Source organism: Antedon mediterranea, chromosome 3, assembly GCF_964355755.1.
Source record: "Antedon mediterranea chromosome 3, ecAntMedi1.1, whole genome shotgun sequence".
NCBI classification, from domain to species: domain Eukaryota; kingdom Metazoa; phylum Echinodermata; class Crinoidea; order Comatulida; family Antedonidae; genus Antedon; species Antedon mediterranea.
The window spans coordinates 19,318,461-19,336,669 of NC_092672.1; the positions used below are offsets into that span (position 1 = coordinate 19,318,461).

An 18,209-nucleotide genomic window follows, 5' to 3' on the forward strand; every position below is an offset into this window, starting at 1 on the left:
AGTATCCAAACAGGGGAGATCCGATCTGTTCACCACGTAAACAAACATGTGCGAAGAACAGAAGAAAGTGCTGGGCTTTCCCTGATCGTATGATGTAAAAAGCTCTGCCGTTTAATTTGCTGGTAAGTAGAATTCTATTTTAGATGAATGACACATCCTCCTATAATAGTTTTTGGCGTATAGTTATAGGCTTAGCTATCTAGGCTAGGGCTATAATATAAGCCTACTTCTACTATCTAGTAAGGCCTAGGCCTAGTTAGTACTGTAGTTTACTACTGTGTAGTGTAGTGTAGCAGCAGCTGTAGGCAGGCAGATAATCGGGTCAGAAAAGTAGACGGGAACCCACTTTGAGGCCTAGCTAGGTCCTATATATCGTACTCACCTAGCTAAGCCATCACTCCACAACTAGCTACAGGAAATAGGCCTACTATCAGGGATGTCACCAGCTTTTTGGAGTGCCGGTCGGCAAATTTCCCGGGGGGGGGGGGGGGGGGTTGTCGTTATTTCAGCGAAACATAAAGAATTATGAAAATAAATAACAACAAATTGCGTCAGGTCTAGGCCTAACCATGTACCACCGGGGAGTCGCCGTTATTATTCGCGAAAACAAAAAAAAACGCTCACGAAATGAATAGCAATAGATCGCGTCAGGCTTAGGCCTAGCCTTGTAGACACTACGACCACTATAGGCCTAGCCAAGGCTTAGATAGATGCCCAAAACCCAAAATCTGAATTCCACAAAAACGGGCGCTTCTTTATTTAGGCCTAATCCCTAATCAAATAATGTAGATAAATTATTACCCTAGACCTTACTACTTGTTGCTCGATATAATGTTCGTGTTCTTTTGCGCGAGAGTTTTTTAGCGTATTCGCGAATTCCGGATTTTTTGTTTCACAACTGTGCGGCTAGCGTGTATGTAGTGCATGGCCGGCAAGAACAGAGACACGTGTTTATGGGTTAACTGAAGTTCAGCAACCTGAAGTTATCCCAGGGACGTGTAATTATTGTACCATGCTCGGCGATCATAAACGAACGAACTTGCCCGGTCTCACTGAACCATGCGCATGTTTTTTTATTTTTTTTTAATAGTTCGTAGAGTACAAAAATGTAAAACTAGTAACAACTAACATAATATAATTAAAGCAGGGTGACAAAACATTCAGCAATTAAAAATGATTTTGTTTGGGTCTATGTAGTTGTACATTTTTAATTACTGCGTACTTGTTTGTATTTTTAATCTGTGCAAAATAAAACGCTTGAATGGTCGCTATGTGAACTTTAAACTTGTACAGTGCTGTGTAGCACGTTGTTCGCCATGACTCACAAGCTGTAACAATGAATACCAGGGCAGGGCAGGGTAGGCCTGGTATTGTGTTACAAATAAAGTAACGTACGTAACCACGGAAACATTTGCTGTAGTCTTTTGTCTTATCTGTATGAGGCTAGCTTGTCTGTTATTAACGATGTGCTAGGTAAAATGTTTTAGTACGAATTTTAGTTAGGCCTAGGCCTAATATAAATATCGTAATGATTAATAAATAATAGTGGTGGTCGGCAGCCTGTAAATCCTGGTCGGAAATGTTGAGTGCTGGTCGGGGCCGACCAGCGTGGTGACATCCCTGTACTATGTTGATGTACCACTGATATACATTTGGAGCTCGAATTAATTTTAAAGTCTAAAAAAAGACTAACTGGTGACAAAAAACGAACATTTGGAAAATGATCAGCATACAGTACCAAAGAAGTTGACGGTAGAATAGATTGTTGTTGATAGCAACCAAAACGAAAACACTAGTAATTAGACTAGGCCTTTTTTAGGGAGGAGATGCACTTTTCAGGGATTCCTTACTGTACATTAGTACCCCAAATTGAAACCTTCAGATTCATGTACAGAAATAATAATTATATGTATGCAATAAATTGTGAAATATTTAACTTTTCTATTTGACTTTTGTATTTATACATCATTGTGTTTCAATTTATAGACTTAAGCTAATGAAGACTGGAACAGAAGTTACACCCATACAGCATTTTAAAGGCAACTGGCAGTAGACTCGGTAGTGGAACACAAGATAAATATTGGATGACTATCATAAAGCATTAGGCAAATTGTGTTGGTTGTTTTCCAGCTTTTAAAATGTTGTATAGTTTTCATAATTCGAGCAATAACATTTGTATACAGCATTAAATAAATAAAAAATACTACTACAGTACATGAGATAAAATCACCATAATTGTAATGTGTGAAGATTTACAGTACAGTAAAAAATTAGTTAATTACTAGTATATTTCATTGAATTTCTGCATTATTGTTGACAATTTATTTTCAACTATTAATTGATGTGTTGATTGTGGCATTACAGCAATAGCTTGTCTTCTGTGATTGTTCATCCATTTTAAAGTGTCATAGTAAGAAACGTTCAAATAAATATTGTGAATGTTGCTACCACATTTTGTGTTGATTTCTTCACCATTTTCCACTACTTGCTCATATTGTTCATTCAAGTGTGTTAATACCTATTAAAAGAAAGACATTATTTATTAAAATATGTACATAAAAAGTTTAATTGTGTGAATGTTGGTTTGAACGTTATTGCTTTGGAAGAATTTTCAACATAACGGTACTAAGTACTGTAAAGTACACATTCCAAAAAATATTTAACTTAGATTATTTGGTCATTTTCTCTAAAATAATAACATTATTGGATGTACAGTATAGGCCTAGTTACAATTTTCACAAATTTATATTAGCATTAAAATCTAATTAATCATGAAGGAAAAACCAAGCACCATAATCTCTCCTGGCCCTGGTGGTGACCTTATTTTCTACTTTTGGCAGCCATTCACAAGTTTTCGCTTTTTGAGTTTCGCTGCTCTTATGTATAATTTTTTTTAATCACAAACTCTACATAGAAAAGAAAATTAAATGTTTTAAAATGAATGAAAAGTGATATGAATAATGATAAATTAAAGACTATTATTAATATTATAGTATTATACTAAAAATAAGACGAGTTGGTGGTGTCGAAATTCACACAAGTCACAATAAAACCATGGAGGTATAAAATATTTTATTTTTATACCTCCATGCTAAAACCTTATTCCTTACTCCATGCTCACAGATGAATGTTATAGGCCTAATCCTATTTAAAGCTAGGTTGGCAATAACTATTAATAAGGCTTACAAGTTGTATCTATTAGTATTAGCTAGGCCTGCTACTCACTCAGGCCTAGTACACTACTACTAGACTAGCTACTACTCTAGGCCTAGCCAATAGATAGGGGATAGTACACTAGATAGCCAGTACAGCTGTAATGGGCTAGCTAGGCTTCTTATACTAACTAACAAAGCTGCACCATAGAAACTACAGTTCTTACTTACCAATCTGCTAGGGCCTAGCCATAGTCTTTTCTTCAAGTAGGAGTTTTTTTTTTTTTGTTAAACTACAGAACTTTCCCACATCGTCGTCTCGCCATATCACGTCGTATTTTTTTTCTGATGACCTAGAGGTCACATACACGCACAAGAATCATACATACAATATGCATAATTCATAAGCTAATTCAGGTCAAGGGTTAAATTAAACCGGAAGCCAGCTGGCTGCCAGCCAACCGACTTCCGGTTGACTATTTTTTACTTTAAATTACGATTTTCTAAGGTAAATAATTTTTTTTTTGATCCAATTTTTTTTCAAAGTGAATAACTTTTATGTATCATTAAAATGGCCTTTAAAAAAAAAAATTGTTCAGGGGGACAATACATCTTTAATTATCGATGTAATTATATTTAAATGTTAGTGCCTGGTGATTGGCTAGTGGTTATGTCATCCACATCACATCCAATCACTGGGCCTAATTGACTGAAAACAGCGATCCCTGATCCGGGATGCGATTTTTTTTTTCGTACATAAGTTGGGGACCCCTCATGAAACGTCACAAAATAAACATGAATAATTCATCAGTTAAATTTTCTTGTTCCGTGTGCACCCAAGCGTATAGCAACAAGAAGTGATTACACACAAGTGCGGTACGATTCTAGGCCTATCTCCGCTGTTGTTGCGGCGTGCAATTTCATAGAAGAATAGCGGCGTTTTGTGTGGATTGTCGAAATAATCAGCCTTTAGTTTATGGTGTTTTTAATATAATTTATTACTAAAGAATTACGTGTTAAAATTATAGTTTCTATTAATACTATTAGGCCTAATTTAGTCTCTAAACCCATGTCTATTCTAGTAGTAGCTGTGTGGATGTGTGTGACGTGTGTGTGTTAGGTATGACCAAAGATAGTGTAACTATCCGAGTAATAAGTCAGCAAAATTAAACAATAAACATTACACAAAAAAAAATTTTTTATTCTCGTGGGTCAAATCTTCCCATCTCATGTGTTCATATGTCGCGCATTTTTAAAGTTCCTTTGAGTACATGCATATTTGTTTGATAATAAAAGCAGAATTAAACAAGGCCAACAGCCATTAAGTCGCGTGCTACAATGCATAGTGATACCGGACCGACAGACAGACAGACCGACAGACAGACAGACAGAGCGACCGACCGACATAGTGAACTATACTGACCGAAATTACTGAACATGTTTAAAAATGTTGAAATGTTTAAAAACATTTTTTTTTTTAAATTTACACGTGCGTAGCCTGTCACTTTCGATGTGCTCGTATAACGTAATTTCGAGTTGAAAAGTAAGTCAAGAAAACAGAAATCGGGCAAAAAGAGTGCGCAATAACATTTAACGCGCAGTGCGCGCGCAAAAATATGCGCACTCATGGCAATTTTGTAAACGCTTAAAATTGCCTGAAATGTACTCTTATTTCATCGAAAATAAATTTTGAAAATGTAAAGCGCGCGTACGCATGCGTTACATGTGCTACGCACGTAATTGTATTGCCATATGATGATTTATGCCCTGAAATTTATGAGTACCAAATTTTATTTAATTGTGATTCATGGTTGTGAAGATTATGATTAAAAACGTGATTTCGTTAAATCGTGCGTAGACCGCGTAATTTTTTATTGCGCACCGCAGGCCCGTATGCAGCATTTATAATGGGGGGGTGCGAGCGAAGCGAGCAACAATGGCTGGGGGCCAGGGGGCCGTCAAGGGCCCCCGGTCAGGGTCCAGGGGCCGAAGGCCCTGGAAAAATTTGCGTTATTTGACGTTCTAAAGACTGATGTAAGACTCTCTGTTGTGGCTTGGGCTAGTTGAACGATGGACACCAGAACTTAACGCTTTCATGATGAGGCCAACTCAGCAGGGGTGGCGCCAGGATCTTCCCGACGCGGGGGCTACATTCCCCGACGAGGGGGCTATGCGAGCGAAGCGATCATCACTAGGCTGAGGGCCAGGGGCCGCCAAGGGCCCCCGGTGGGGGTCCAGGGGGCGAAGCCCCCGGAAGCAACGCATTCTAGCGTCATTTGAGGTCTTTTTAATCAGATTTAGGGTAGCCATTTTTTCCATTTTTTATAATGCATAAATAAAATACTGCGTGCAAAAAAACGATGCGCGATGACTGTTTCAATCCATATTTTTCAATTTAAAAAATAAAAGTTCAAAGAAAATTTTGAAAAATAGAGTTGGAGGTCCCGGAAATTGGACTTATTATACTTCAAAACATGAAAAAATATATATAAGTCCCTATCATGGGTTGTGACTGAGCTAAGAAATGTTTGAAAAATAGAGATGTTAGGTCCCGGAAAATGTACTTCTTGTTCTTCGAAATATGACCAGCTTTATTGTTGGGGCTGAGCTAAGAAAATGTTTAAAACTAGAGCTGCAGGTCTTCAAAAAATTGCATTTTATACTTTGGAAACATCAGGCCTAGAGGCTTAAAAAACGCAAGCGTAGACCTTTTTCAGTCGGGGAAAAAGGTTTATTCCTCCCAGGTGTATGCATGCGTACCATCTGGACTTCCGAGTGGTGAGAAATTCATGACATACAGGATATTGAAAATGTAATAACTATAGCTATAATGTTGGCTAAGCGAAAATGGCATGTTTTTTTGTTTAGTAATGGATGAAAAATTTATTTTAGGTGCCCCACGGTACAGAAGGTTACTTGTAAATTAAAAAATTGGTGAACAAACGAACAATTAACATAATTCGTTTTTGCTGTAGTGTAGCGTACGTCGACGCAGTACACGACGTAACCGTCGGTAAACTTCGCCTGGAAAATAACACATTACACATTTTGGTACCTGGATGAAACTTGATATCACGCGTCTCGACCCAACGTTGAACGATTCGTACAAAGGGATACCGCCAGACAAGTGCGTACCTAGCTATTGTTTAGTAGTAAGTTAGATCGCTGGCAATAATGAATGCATATAAAGTGCATAATATCACTCTGACGTACTCTCACGGTCAATGAAACGTCGCGGTTTTCTAGGCGCTGAAGCTAGCTACGAAGTGAACGCGAACGCTTTTTACTGTATATTATATTCCCCGACAAAAAGTACACGTGTTCCCTGACGTTAAGTTGTATTTCTCCAGCAAACACTTTACCGCGTACCGCGTACATGAAGCGCTAAGCTATTGCTTGTCGTCACATGATCGACTGCGCATGTTTTACATCGAGTTTGTAGTCAGTTCAGATTCCGTAATTTAATTACCGGTATTTTTTCATTTTATATTAGCATATTTTTGTTTGTATACCATTGATAATGTAAATTTTGTATATATATAATGATATTGTCTTTAGTTAAACAAGACAAGAAAAAATACCAACCGAGGAAATAGTGGACCTTTTGGGACTTGGGGGGGTGCGTCTGCACCCAACGCACCCCCCCTGGATACGGGCCTGCACCGTGAAAACATAACCACATTGATTCCTGGCCATAAGGAATATACTGTAAAAAATTGACCTAGCTAGATTAAACTGATATCAAGATAAGGTCAGAAAGCGATAAAACGCATAGTGATACCGGACCGACAGACAGACAGACCGACAGACAGACCGACCGACCGACATAGTGAACTATAGAGTCGCTTCCACGCGACTAAAAATTACAGTACACAAATTATACACATTCTTTATTCTTGTGGGTCTAAGCTTTCTTTGGGCTACGTCCAATGAATTACTACTTAGTTTAATGTCTTGCCTAGCTGTCGATTAGCCTCGACTCGACACATTTTGCATAGTGGTGTGTGTGTATGCCTACTGTAGAAAGTATCGTATCGCAGTTGTGTAATCACTTCTTGTTGCTATACGCTTGGGTGCACACGGAACAACAAATTTAACTGATGAATTATTCATGTTTATTTTGTGACGTTTCATGAGGGGTCCCCAACTTATGTACGAAAAAAAAAATCGCATCCGGGATTGGCTGGCTATGTATAGTTGTGATACGTTACCTAGCGGTCGGTTTGAAAAGTACACGCAGGGAAAACTTCGGGAAATCACGAAGTACCTATTATTATTCACACAAGAAGTAAGACAACGGTGAGTATATAGATCATGATTACACGTTGTATCTACTACACTTAATATTAGCCTAGGCCTACGGTACCTAGGCAGTATGTATCAATGTCGGCAAATCATATCGTTTAATAGTAGGCCTAAGCTTAGAAGGCCTAGGCCTAGTATCCTTGCTGATTTTGTAATTTTACATGTATGTAGGCTGAGACAAGAAATAGTTATTGTCTCAGATGTAGGGCTACGACAGGTCATAAAATGCTACTTTATTGTCATAAAAACATTAGCGTAGATCAATCGCGGCAGAAACCTATACTAATTACAATTATAGCATCTACAATTCTAAGCCAATAACAATAGTATTGTTTTTATCTGGTATAGCCTATTGATGAAGTAGGCCTACACTAGGGTCTTCACAATAACATACAAATTACAATGTAATTTAATAACTGTTTTCAATAAACATTATACTCAGTGGCGTGAGGCAGAGGCCTGAAGCCACTTGGTGAAACCTAAGTGGCCCTCCAAGTTTCAAAGATCGAGGCCTCGGACGTTTTTAGCATTTTCGACATATGTTATGCCTGTTCCTCTGGGCACTGCTCATGGGCCCCACCCCAAGCTTCAGGGCCTTTGGGTTTAGCCAGTAACGCCAGTGATTATACGGTTCAAATATGTATGAATACATACAATGCAACAAAGAACGCGCGAAAGAAGCGTAACCAACAAGGTTAAATGTCGTTGCACATGTGCAGTAAAAAAATATATTAGGCACGCGACCGTTTCGTCGTTACCATGCGGTTAATTAAACTGTAACATTGTGGGCGGTCCGCGGTCTGTCGGCGAGAGTCAAGGAACCCTTGATCTCACGTCGATGCATATCCTTCTATTCTTTAATCCATGAATGATGTGATGAGCTGTCAAATTAGAGGGAGGGGTAGTATTTAGGTTGGGTTTAAAGATGTATTGTCCCCCTGAAAATTTTTTTTTTTTTTTAAAGGCCATTTTAATGATACATAAAAGTTTGAAAAAAAATTGGATCCAAAAAAAAATTATTTACCTAAGAAAATTGTAATTTAAAGTAAAAAATAGTCAACCGGAAGTCGGTTGGCTGGCAGCCAACCGACTTCCGGTTGATTTTAACCTTTGCCCTTGGATTTGCTCATGAATATGCATAATTGTTCAATTTCCCCATGCGGGGAAACACTTGATCAAAACTTATATTGCACTGCCGGCTGCCGGAGGAACAACAACCTCTCGCGCGCGGGGACAGAAAACATTCTTATATGGCGAGTCAGAAGGGTCAGAAGCGTCCTGGTGCTTTGGTCACAAATTCAGAAAAAAAGAGACGGAAAAGTAGGATAAATACCAATATCAATAATCGCAGAATACTGCTAAGTCCGGAAGTTTTTGTAAGATGGACAGCAGTTCAGGATTCAAACAATCTCGAGAGCAAGACTGAAGTTGCAACATTTTTACTCGATATGTGAGTATTCTGACGGGTGTCACGAAAGCTCAGACCACGAAAGCTCAGACCCCCTAAGACCTAAGATCACGAAAGCTAAGACCCAACACCTAAGATTACAAATATTTATCTTTCGCACCTGCCTTGTATTTTAACTCCCAACATTTATTCTGAATACCACACCTTAGAATTGGCACTTTCATGAAAAAGAATCACATAAAAAGTAACAAATACATTTTTAAATTGATGATTTTACAGACGTTTTTCTCGCACACAAAATGACTAGCCTACAGTACTACAGTAGGCCTACCCCATGTTCAATGTTTTTGTTTCTATGGAACGTCAAAAGAGCAAAAATTATATAGAGGGCTGAAAACTCTGTGGAGTCCATCTACAGTGTGGATATAGAACAATGTAAAATTAAAAATAATTGTAATGATAATAGTATAATCATGCAAGTACGAAGAAATAAATACTGGCAAATAAATTTTAATTTAAAAATCATGAAAAATTTTTTTTCTTTCGTTTTCTTTCTGTTTTTATGCTTGTACTATAATATTGTTGCTCTTTTGGCGCTCCATTGAAACAAAAACATTGAGCATGGTGGGAGCTCGAGGAGTTACATTACAGTATACAAAGAAACACATATGTAAAATCATCAATTTAAAGGATTTATTTATTTGTTATTATGTGTTTCTCCTTCTGAAAGTACTTATAAGTCCTAATTTTAAAGTGTGGTGTTCAGGATAAAGTTAGTCAACAAATTTGGAGTCAAAATACAAGAAAGGCAGGTGCGTAAGAAAAACATCCTCTGAACCAACACAATGGAGTAAATATATACCAACAAACAACCCGTCAAGTTTGTTTGTTGTAAAGAAAAAATATACATTTACTCAACGGGCGAAAATAATGTGAGTTTATCTATGTTTTGCGGTAGTATTAAATTATATTTATGGTAATAAATGAAACCTACTGTGTTTAAAATTATGTATGGATAAACAAGTATTGTTTTTAATCTGTAGTATATCTTAGTATTTGTAATCTTAGGTGTTGGGTCTTAGCTTTCGTGATCTTAGGTCTTAGGGGGTCTGAGCTTTCGTGGTCTGAGCTTTCGTGACACCCGTATTCTGACTGTCTGGGTGGTTGTGGGCCCAGGGCCGTCCGTCCTACCTCCTCCTAGGCTAGGCATACTACTCTAGTAAAGTAGGCTAGCCCTTCTATTCTAACTGGGCCCTGGGGGCCTAACTCTTATTTATGATGAAATGCATGAAAAGTTCGCGATTAACAAACTAATAACATATGTTAAATTATTTAGTATATAAATAAGATAGGTAGGCCTAGCTAGGCTAGGCCTATCTTATATAGGCCTAGGCCTACTCCACTCGTTATAGCTAGTCATGGAGCCTTCATAATATATTTATTAGCCATCATGCATGTCTATTCTAAATTCTACTAGGCCTGTCTATACAGTAATTATTAATACGATTATAGGTATGAAAAAACAAAGCAGTCAACGATGACAATGCCTTCTTCTAATGAAATGACTTCTACAACTAGTACTAGTAGGCCTTGTCAGGGAAAAATTTCATTTAAAAATTTTGTTTAGCAAAATTGCTAATCAAACTGATTGTTGAGTCGAGAAACATAGTTTTGTATTGCATTTTTTGCTACACAATTTGCGAAATGTGTAGCAAATAGGTTGTTTTGTATAGCTTTTTGCTATGCTACACTGGTGAAATTATTCCCTGCTTGTAGTACTACTACTGCTAGGACTATGCCTAGTGGTACTAGGTACTAGTAGGAGTTTGCAACAAGTATATCCCCAGTTTGCAACAGCAATGACATCCACTCCAATGATGGCAGTGGAAACAAAATTGGTGACACAACATCATAGTTCAGATTCAACTGAAATTCAGTAAGATTCTATGATTTTCAATTTCAAAAGTAACATCAAATAAATAATGCAAAATATGATGTGTTCAAACTAAATATGATTTGTAATTAAGTTTGCCATTAGGCCTGTGTTAATTATATTATAATACAAAAATAACCATGATTACAACAATTGTAATAAATTGTTACTTGTGAATTGGTAATCAACAAGTCAATCAGTTTACAACACATTGTTGGTTTGCTTTCAGCCTTTCAGGTATATCTGGAATAGATCAATTAAGCACTACTACTAGTCATGGTTCAGCCAGTTCACCAGCACCAGCACTTTCATCTTCTAATGAATTGTAAGTCAATGTTTAATTTACTGAATTGCTGAAATAACAGTAACATTATCAGATGGCATTGGTATATTATATTTGTTAAGAATCATTACATTTTCTATGTTTCTTGTGATACTTCTGGGAATGGTATGTGATGGTGGGCTTCAAAGGCACTCAATGTAAATTGTTAAATAATAACTCCTTCTGTAAGGTCACTGACAAGTGAATGTACAGTAAATGTGTAATGATGCACTATACAATGTAATTTATTTATTTAAACAATATTTTACAATTGGGTGAATATTCAATGGTTTAAATGAAATTTTGTTATTTTTAGTGAAAGAGATACTGAAAGAAAGGCAGAATATGAAAGCAATGCTGGAAAGTCAAAGTAAATATATTTTGCAATAACAAAGAATGCATGTTGTACTGATGGTGAACAGTTTATGGTGATTGTACAGTACATAAACATTGAATTCAATTTCCATAGAAATCAAATCATTTAATATCCATCAACCAATGTCAAGTTGGGTAGACAATTGTATTGCAATTAAAACTGTGTTATGCTTGTTTTCCTAGTATCACTATTATTGAAATTGACATAAGTGAATCAGATGATGATGAGGATGAGTATGATGATGATCCAGACTACGACCCTCCTTTTAATATCTTCCTGTGGTAAGTTTACATGTAACATTGTCATTGTGTAATGCCTATTTTAAGACTACTGTTTAAATTTTATTCACATGCAATTACTAAAGCTGTACTACATATTATTGCCGTTCATAATGCCAGTGACTTGACAATAGTGTGCTTTTATTTTTATTTTATAGTCGAAGGAAATGGTTAATTTATATACCATACTATTCTACATAAAGAATCTGTGGTCAAAACTTAAAACTAAATTCTAGTCTACATTGGTAGTAAACTAAAATTGTGTATTAATTAATTGTAATTTGATAAAATAAGTAATCTTAATTTCATGTAAAGCAATTAAGTTTGAATAAAGTCTCATTGTACTTTATTACAGTCCCACTGCAGCTCTTGATCTGCAAGAAACAACTTTTTCTGAAGAGGAATTTGAGGAGGAATTTTACAGTGATGATGAGGAAGAAGAAGAAACCGATAAAGAATCTTCTGACAATATTAAACATGTCAATATTATGGAAGATTCTCCAATACTCCTCAATGATGAGACATGTTTGGTGTATGCAAATTGTTTAAAATCTTTGGCGTCCATGACTGTAAATAAAAACTGTTCCAAGCAAACGTGCAACAAGCCTGTCAACATGAACACAAAATTTATTGGATCAGCAATATATTTTAAATGGGTAGGACATCACTTTCATCACTTTTGAACATACCATGTACATGATTGAATAGCAAAGAACAGTAAAAAAAGTTTCTGCTAAATTTCTTGTTCTAGTGGTGATCTTTCATAAAAGACACTATAGTACTGTATCTATTAATTAATACTTGTTATATTTTTTAAGATATGTGTTAATGGACATCTAAACAATAAGTGGTGTTCCCAACCAATTTTGAACATGGAGGTGACCTGTTAACATCAACTGCTATATTGGCTTCTGGGAACAACTATGGAAAGATAGCTTTGTTTGCCAAGTTTATGAAACTGCACATAGTAAATTGTAACACATTTTACAGAATACAAAGACGCTATCTGGTTCCATCTATAAACAAGTTTTGGGATAAAACACAGGAGGAGATTCTAAAAAGTCATGAAGGAAAGGAGGTTGTTTTGCTTGGTAGGTTTTGTAATTAACACTAAATTCTAAAATATCAAGGGTTAAATGGTTTAATTTGCAAACCATGAAATCTAATAAATCTTTATATTTAGGAGACGGCAGAATGGACAGCCCAGGCCATTCCGCACAATTCTGTACCTACACCATGATGAACAAAAGCATTCTGTCAATTATAACCCTGGACAAGCGTGAAACCGGTGGTAAGAGTACAGCAATGGAAAAGGTCGGATTTCAAGACAGCCTAAAATGTCTTGAGGAACAAAATGTTAGGGTGATTGAATGTGTTACAGATGCACATATGCAAATTGGTGCAATAATGAGTATGTATTTCTTTTCTGTAAAATTTATGACATTAAACTTAGATTATACTTGATAATGCCAATGTTATTAAAGTAAAATTTTCACACTATTTAAAATTGCATGAATTGTATATCTATTATATAAAATGTGCTATTGTGTATTTTTTTTATCAGAAAAAGATTATCCAGAGATAAAACATTCATTCTCATGATATCTGGCATGCTGCAAAAAATCTGGCAAAAAAGTTGATTGCAGTAAGTTTGAATACTGTATTTATTATTTTTTTTATTTTGTTTTATTTATAGAGGGTAACGCTTCCAGCTGGACAGATTAATGCCAGGGGCAATCTTAAGTTCAACTAATACAAATAAATACATAGAAAATATGTAGTCATAAGATTCCTGCTGTAAACTCATGTTCTTAACTTTATTTTCTGAATACATGTTACTAGGCAGGACAGAAAAAAGAGTGCAAAGCATTACTAAGTTGGAGCCAGGACATTGTGAACCATTTCTGGCATACATGCGAGGTTGCAAACACATATGATGAATTCATTGTAAGTACAGTATGCCTATGGTTAATGTATGATGAATAACAGAAATGCATTTAACTGTACCAGGATGTATCATATGTTAATAATCTTGGCAATTCCAGTGTCAGTGATTATAATTTTTTTATTATAATTTTCTCTTTGTGGTTTATACAATAAAAGGGTATTTGGTGTGGTGTTCGTTGGAACATGAATGGATGTTGTCGTACAGTGATAGCGGAACGGCCTGTTGCAGCCATGGCCCATTAGAAACAGATAGAGATAAAGGCTGATTAGCAAAAGGCGATCCAGCACATAATGCATTGAGGAACATTGTTTTGAGCAAAAGGTTCCTCAACAAGATTCCATACTGGCTCAATTTCCGGTGAGTACTTTGTGTAGGATGTAGAAAAAAACTGTATTGAGAACCTACTGTGTTGAAATAGGATTTTTTATTCTTTTTACAGTAAACAATAAATGTTAAATTGTTCTATAAATTATGCTTTTAGTAATAATTAGCAATGTATTGTTTATATTTAGAGGAACAGCTGAATTGGAAAATTTCCACCAGTGCATTCTGATGTATGCTGCTAAGCGTTTTTCCTATAGCCCACCAGTTTACAAGGCAAGAAATCTAATAGCAGCATTGGATTATACATCAATCCACCAGAGACCCATAAAAAAGAATAATGATGGGACCACACGGTATACTTTCTAGTTAATTTAATATTTGTTTCAACTGCCAGCAATTTGTGGATGTGATCTGCTTTCCAAATTCCATATAAACATGATCGATTTAACATTCTCACAATAAAGGATACATTGTTATATACAGTGATAATTAAACAATGTGAAATTGTAATTCACTTGGCCCACAATGTTCTGCTTTTCTTTATAGGTATCAACGTTTATTCAACAAAAAAAGCAAAAGGTGGACAGTGGTACCTGTCAAAGAAGAGAAAACGTATGGGTACATCCAAACCTTGTTTGAAATGGTTGTTGAGCTGCGATTAATGGACGATACCAGTTTGAAGGCAGCATTGGATTTAGATGTAAATGATCCTAGAAGAATTTGCCCAACAATTGCTCAAGTTCAGCCACCACCAACACAGCAATTAGTTGATGACAAATTATCACGATTTTAAATAATCCAGAAATTCATGATTGATATACAGTAGTATAATATATTATACAGTAGTATAATAGATATATTAATTACCTCATTTTTTATTATGTACTCGTATTACAATTTCAAAATATTTCCTGTAATATTTTGTTTCCCATTACATCATATATGAACTTTAAGTGCAAAATATTTTTGTTTTATTTATAAATAATGTACAATGATTTTATATACGAGCTGGTTGGAACCCAACGTATTGGCCAAATTCATCAGGATAGCGGTCTCGTATTTTCAAAACGCAGCAACTTGGAATAGTCCTGCAAATTCCTATGCCAAGTCTGCCATGCTGCCACAAAATATACTGTCTGTAGGCAGTATGCTTATGGCCTCTGCTCCAGTTGTTGTCTAATGGGGCGACTAAAACATCTTGCCGGTATGCCCGCGCAATGTCTAACACTGCCTCATTCAGAACAAGCAGTTCAAAGTCCTAAAAAAATGTTGTTAAATGTTAAAAATGTCTTTACTATATTTATGTGTATTAAATATGTTGCAAAGTGATACAAATGGGGGATTAATTGTTTACAATAAGGGGGTTGGTCATATTTCTTCTTTTTTGTAAGTAGTTGCTAAAACTAGAAATATCAAATCAAATAAATACTTGAATAATTAATATCAATGTTATGTAAAGCAATGTGTGACATAATTACTTTTGGTTTGATCACAGTCAATTTCTATTGATTATGGTTTCATATCAAAATACCAAATATCAAATCAAATAAATACTTGAATAAAAATTAATATCAATGTAAAGCAATTTTTCTTTAAAAAAAATTAAAATATTGTACTTACTGGAAGTAGGGATGTGCAATTATCGGGATTATACCCACAACACATTCGCTCTACCTGTGTCGGCATCTCACGGCAGGCGTGGCACACACACCAGTCTGGTGCAGCTCCATCAGCATCTGGGTGATGTCCTCTTTCAGGCAGCTGTTGCCTATCCAAAACACTTAGAATCAAGCCAGGATGTTTTTTTGCTGCCTCTTTTAAAAGATTCCGGACTTCATTCTCATTAAGTGCATCTATTTTTGACTGCAAATTAAATACAGGCTGCATATAAATATAGTAATTTACAAAACCAATTTTTTCATTTTTAAAGCTATTTATTTGGGATGCTGGTATCCAATAACTTTCCTATGTTTTGGTTTTCCATGATACATAACTTAAAAAAATAATCATAAAACTTTCATGCATTGTTGTCACGTTCTTAAATCTCCATTCTAGACATATATCCACAAAATAAAAAATTCTTACACTACAGAAATGTTTTCTTCTCTCTGTTGTAGAACAATATGGGTTCCATCTTTCTTTCCTCTCCTTCTCCTTCCTCTTCCTCTTCCATTACCTCGTCCTCTTCCCCTTCCTCGTTGCCTTTGTCTTAAACCTACTTCTGGACTTGACGGTTCAGATGATGTACCGTACTGACGCGGGTATAAGCCCACCCCCCTCGAACATGAAATCACGTCAAGTTTGGGGGGTGGGCTTATACCCGAGGATTTAAAAATGCAGATCGTCAAAAACAGCACATGTACACTGTGTATTCCACCATGCGAGCGAGCGCCCTCACGTGTACGACGTTGCCTCTAAATACACGAGGTGTAGAGCAAAGATCGTATAGCGCCACGTAGTGGCGCAAGATATGGAACTGACGCTCGAAAAATGATAATTCCATGGGCAGCCATTCCGGCAAGCGGATTACCCAGTAGGCAATGCGGCACGCCACCAAATCAATGAAAACAAATAGGATTTACATCTACGCGATAAACAGTACGACTTTATTTTATCTTTCGCGTCAAAATGAAAGAACATCTATATAAAATTCGATTATATAAATTTACTGTCGTGTATCGTCGTAGACAAATTAATAAGTACGTTGAGATGAGTATAATAATGAACGTATTTAATGAAACCAACTAGTAGTCATGAACAATAGTATAGAACGTTTTGTAGGCTAACCTCATCAGACCATATGCGCAGTACGCATATATATATGTGCGCGTGCATATACTACACTCCTCCTTTCTTATTTTAACGTTAACATTATATCAATAAGCACAATAAACTTTCGTTAATTATTTTGTTAATCAAATAGGTTAATCATCGTGATTAAATTACTGCTTCTATAGTTCCAGATAGTTCTTATTTGGTTCCTCATAATAATTAACAAATGTGAGTAATTCTCACCATTATAATTTTGTGTAAAAACATGAACAACATAACTTTAACGTTCATAATAATAACATTGTTCACAAGTTCTATATCTCTTCGATAAGTCGTGTTGGCTTCCTTCGAAGTCGCGTGGAGCGTCGTGGAATAACCTCAGGCGATGAAGACAATCTATGTTCCTCTTCAACCGGTTGGTTGGTGGATGTTTGCTCTTTGTTCGCAATCGTTTCGCTCGCAATCGTTATTGGTACTGTCTGTTTAATCTTGTGTTCCAACTCGCTATGTAAGGTAGGGGTTTTACTCGCGTAAGCGTCCGCGTCTGTCGCTTTCAACTGGTCAATGTGTCTTTTCCACACTCGGCCATCCTCAACACTAATTACGTATGATTTTGGAGCGGTACGTTCTATCACGGTACCTGGCCACCACTTTCCCTCTTGTCGGAAATCTTTCACTAATACCATTTCACCTGGGTAAAATTCTCGTAGATCTTTCGTTTTGTCGTGATGAAGCTTCTGATCACTCTGCTTGTTAAGTACCTTGTTTTCTGTACTGGGATGTAAAAGTGATACTCGCGTTCTCAACTCACGGCCCATGAATAACTTTGCTGGCGTTTGTCCCGTAGTTGCGTGTTTTGTTGTGCGATACGATAAAAGAAATCTGTCCAAACATTGTTGGAAATCCTTCCCATTAGCTCGGCTTGCCGCTAACGATCTTTTGAAAGATTGAACCATTCGTTCTGCTGCTCCGTTGCTTGCGGCGTGATAAGGTGCAACCTTTACATGTTTCACCCCGTTTTGCTTTAAGAAGAATTCAAATTCGTCGCTAACAAACTGAGGTCCCTCGCTTACAAGTTGAACAGGCAATCCGTATCTACTGAACAACTCTCTCATCGCTTTGATGGTCGCTGCACTCGTCGTACTGTTCATCTGAACGACTTCTGGCCATTTCGAATATGAGTCAACCACTACTAGATAATCTCGTTTATCTTTCTGCGCATAGTCAATATGTATTCGTGTCCAAGGCTGATTTGGCCAGATCCAGGGCATCATTGGTGCTACGCTTGGTCGACTTTGTGTTTGGTGACATGCTTGACATTGCTTCACCAATCGTTCAATGTCGGAATCTATCTGGGGCCACCAGACATGACTTCGCGCAATCTCTTTCAT

At 36.5% G+C, this 18,209-nt stretch overlaps 1 protein-coding gene and 1 long non-coding RNA gene across 3 annotated transcripts; one reads left to right on the top strand and one right to left on the bottom strand.

Moving 5' to 3' along the window:
- The first annotated feature begins 8,539 nt into the window (after positions 1-8,539).
- LOC140043685 (uncharacterized) lies at positions 8,540-13,185 on the top strand. Of its 2 annotated transcripts, none has more exons than XM_072088188.1 (8): positions 8,540-8,907; positions 10,378-10,801; positions 11,028-11,123; positions 11,437-11,490; positions 11,679-11,777; positions 12,130-12,430; positions 12,593-12,865; positions 12,958-13,185. In XM_072088188.1, exons 2-7 carry the CDS (start codon positions 10,725-10,727, stop codon positions 12,662-12,664), a joined length of 699 nt encoding a protein of 232 aa, XP_071944289.1. In that variant the 5' UTR covers positions 8,540-8,907; positions 10,378-10,724; the 3' UTR covers positions 12,665-12,865; positions 12,958-13,185. The 2 variants fall into 2 exon arrangements, with proteins under 2 accessions (XP_071944289.1, XP_071944290.1); XM_072088189.1 differs by having other exon boundaries at positions 12,961-13,185.
- A 1,258-nt stretch (positions 13,186-14,443) lies between these two features.
- LOC140043686 (uncharacterized) lies at positions 14,444-16,293 on the bottom strand. The gene is made up of 3 exons (XR_011844350.1): positions 16,132-16,293; positions 15,667-15,909; positions 14,444-15,304 (listed from the first exon to the last, which is right to left on the bottom strand). It is a non-coding gene; the product is annotated as an uncharacterized lncRNA (long non-coding RNA).
- Positions 16,294-18,209: the final 1,916 nt, after the last annotated feature.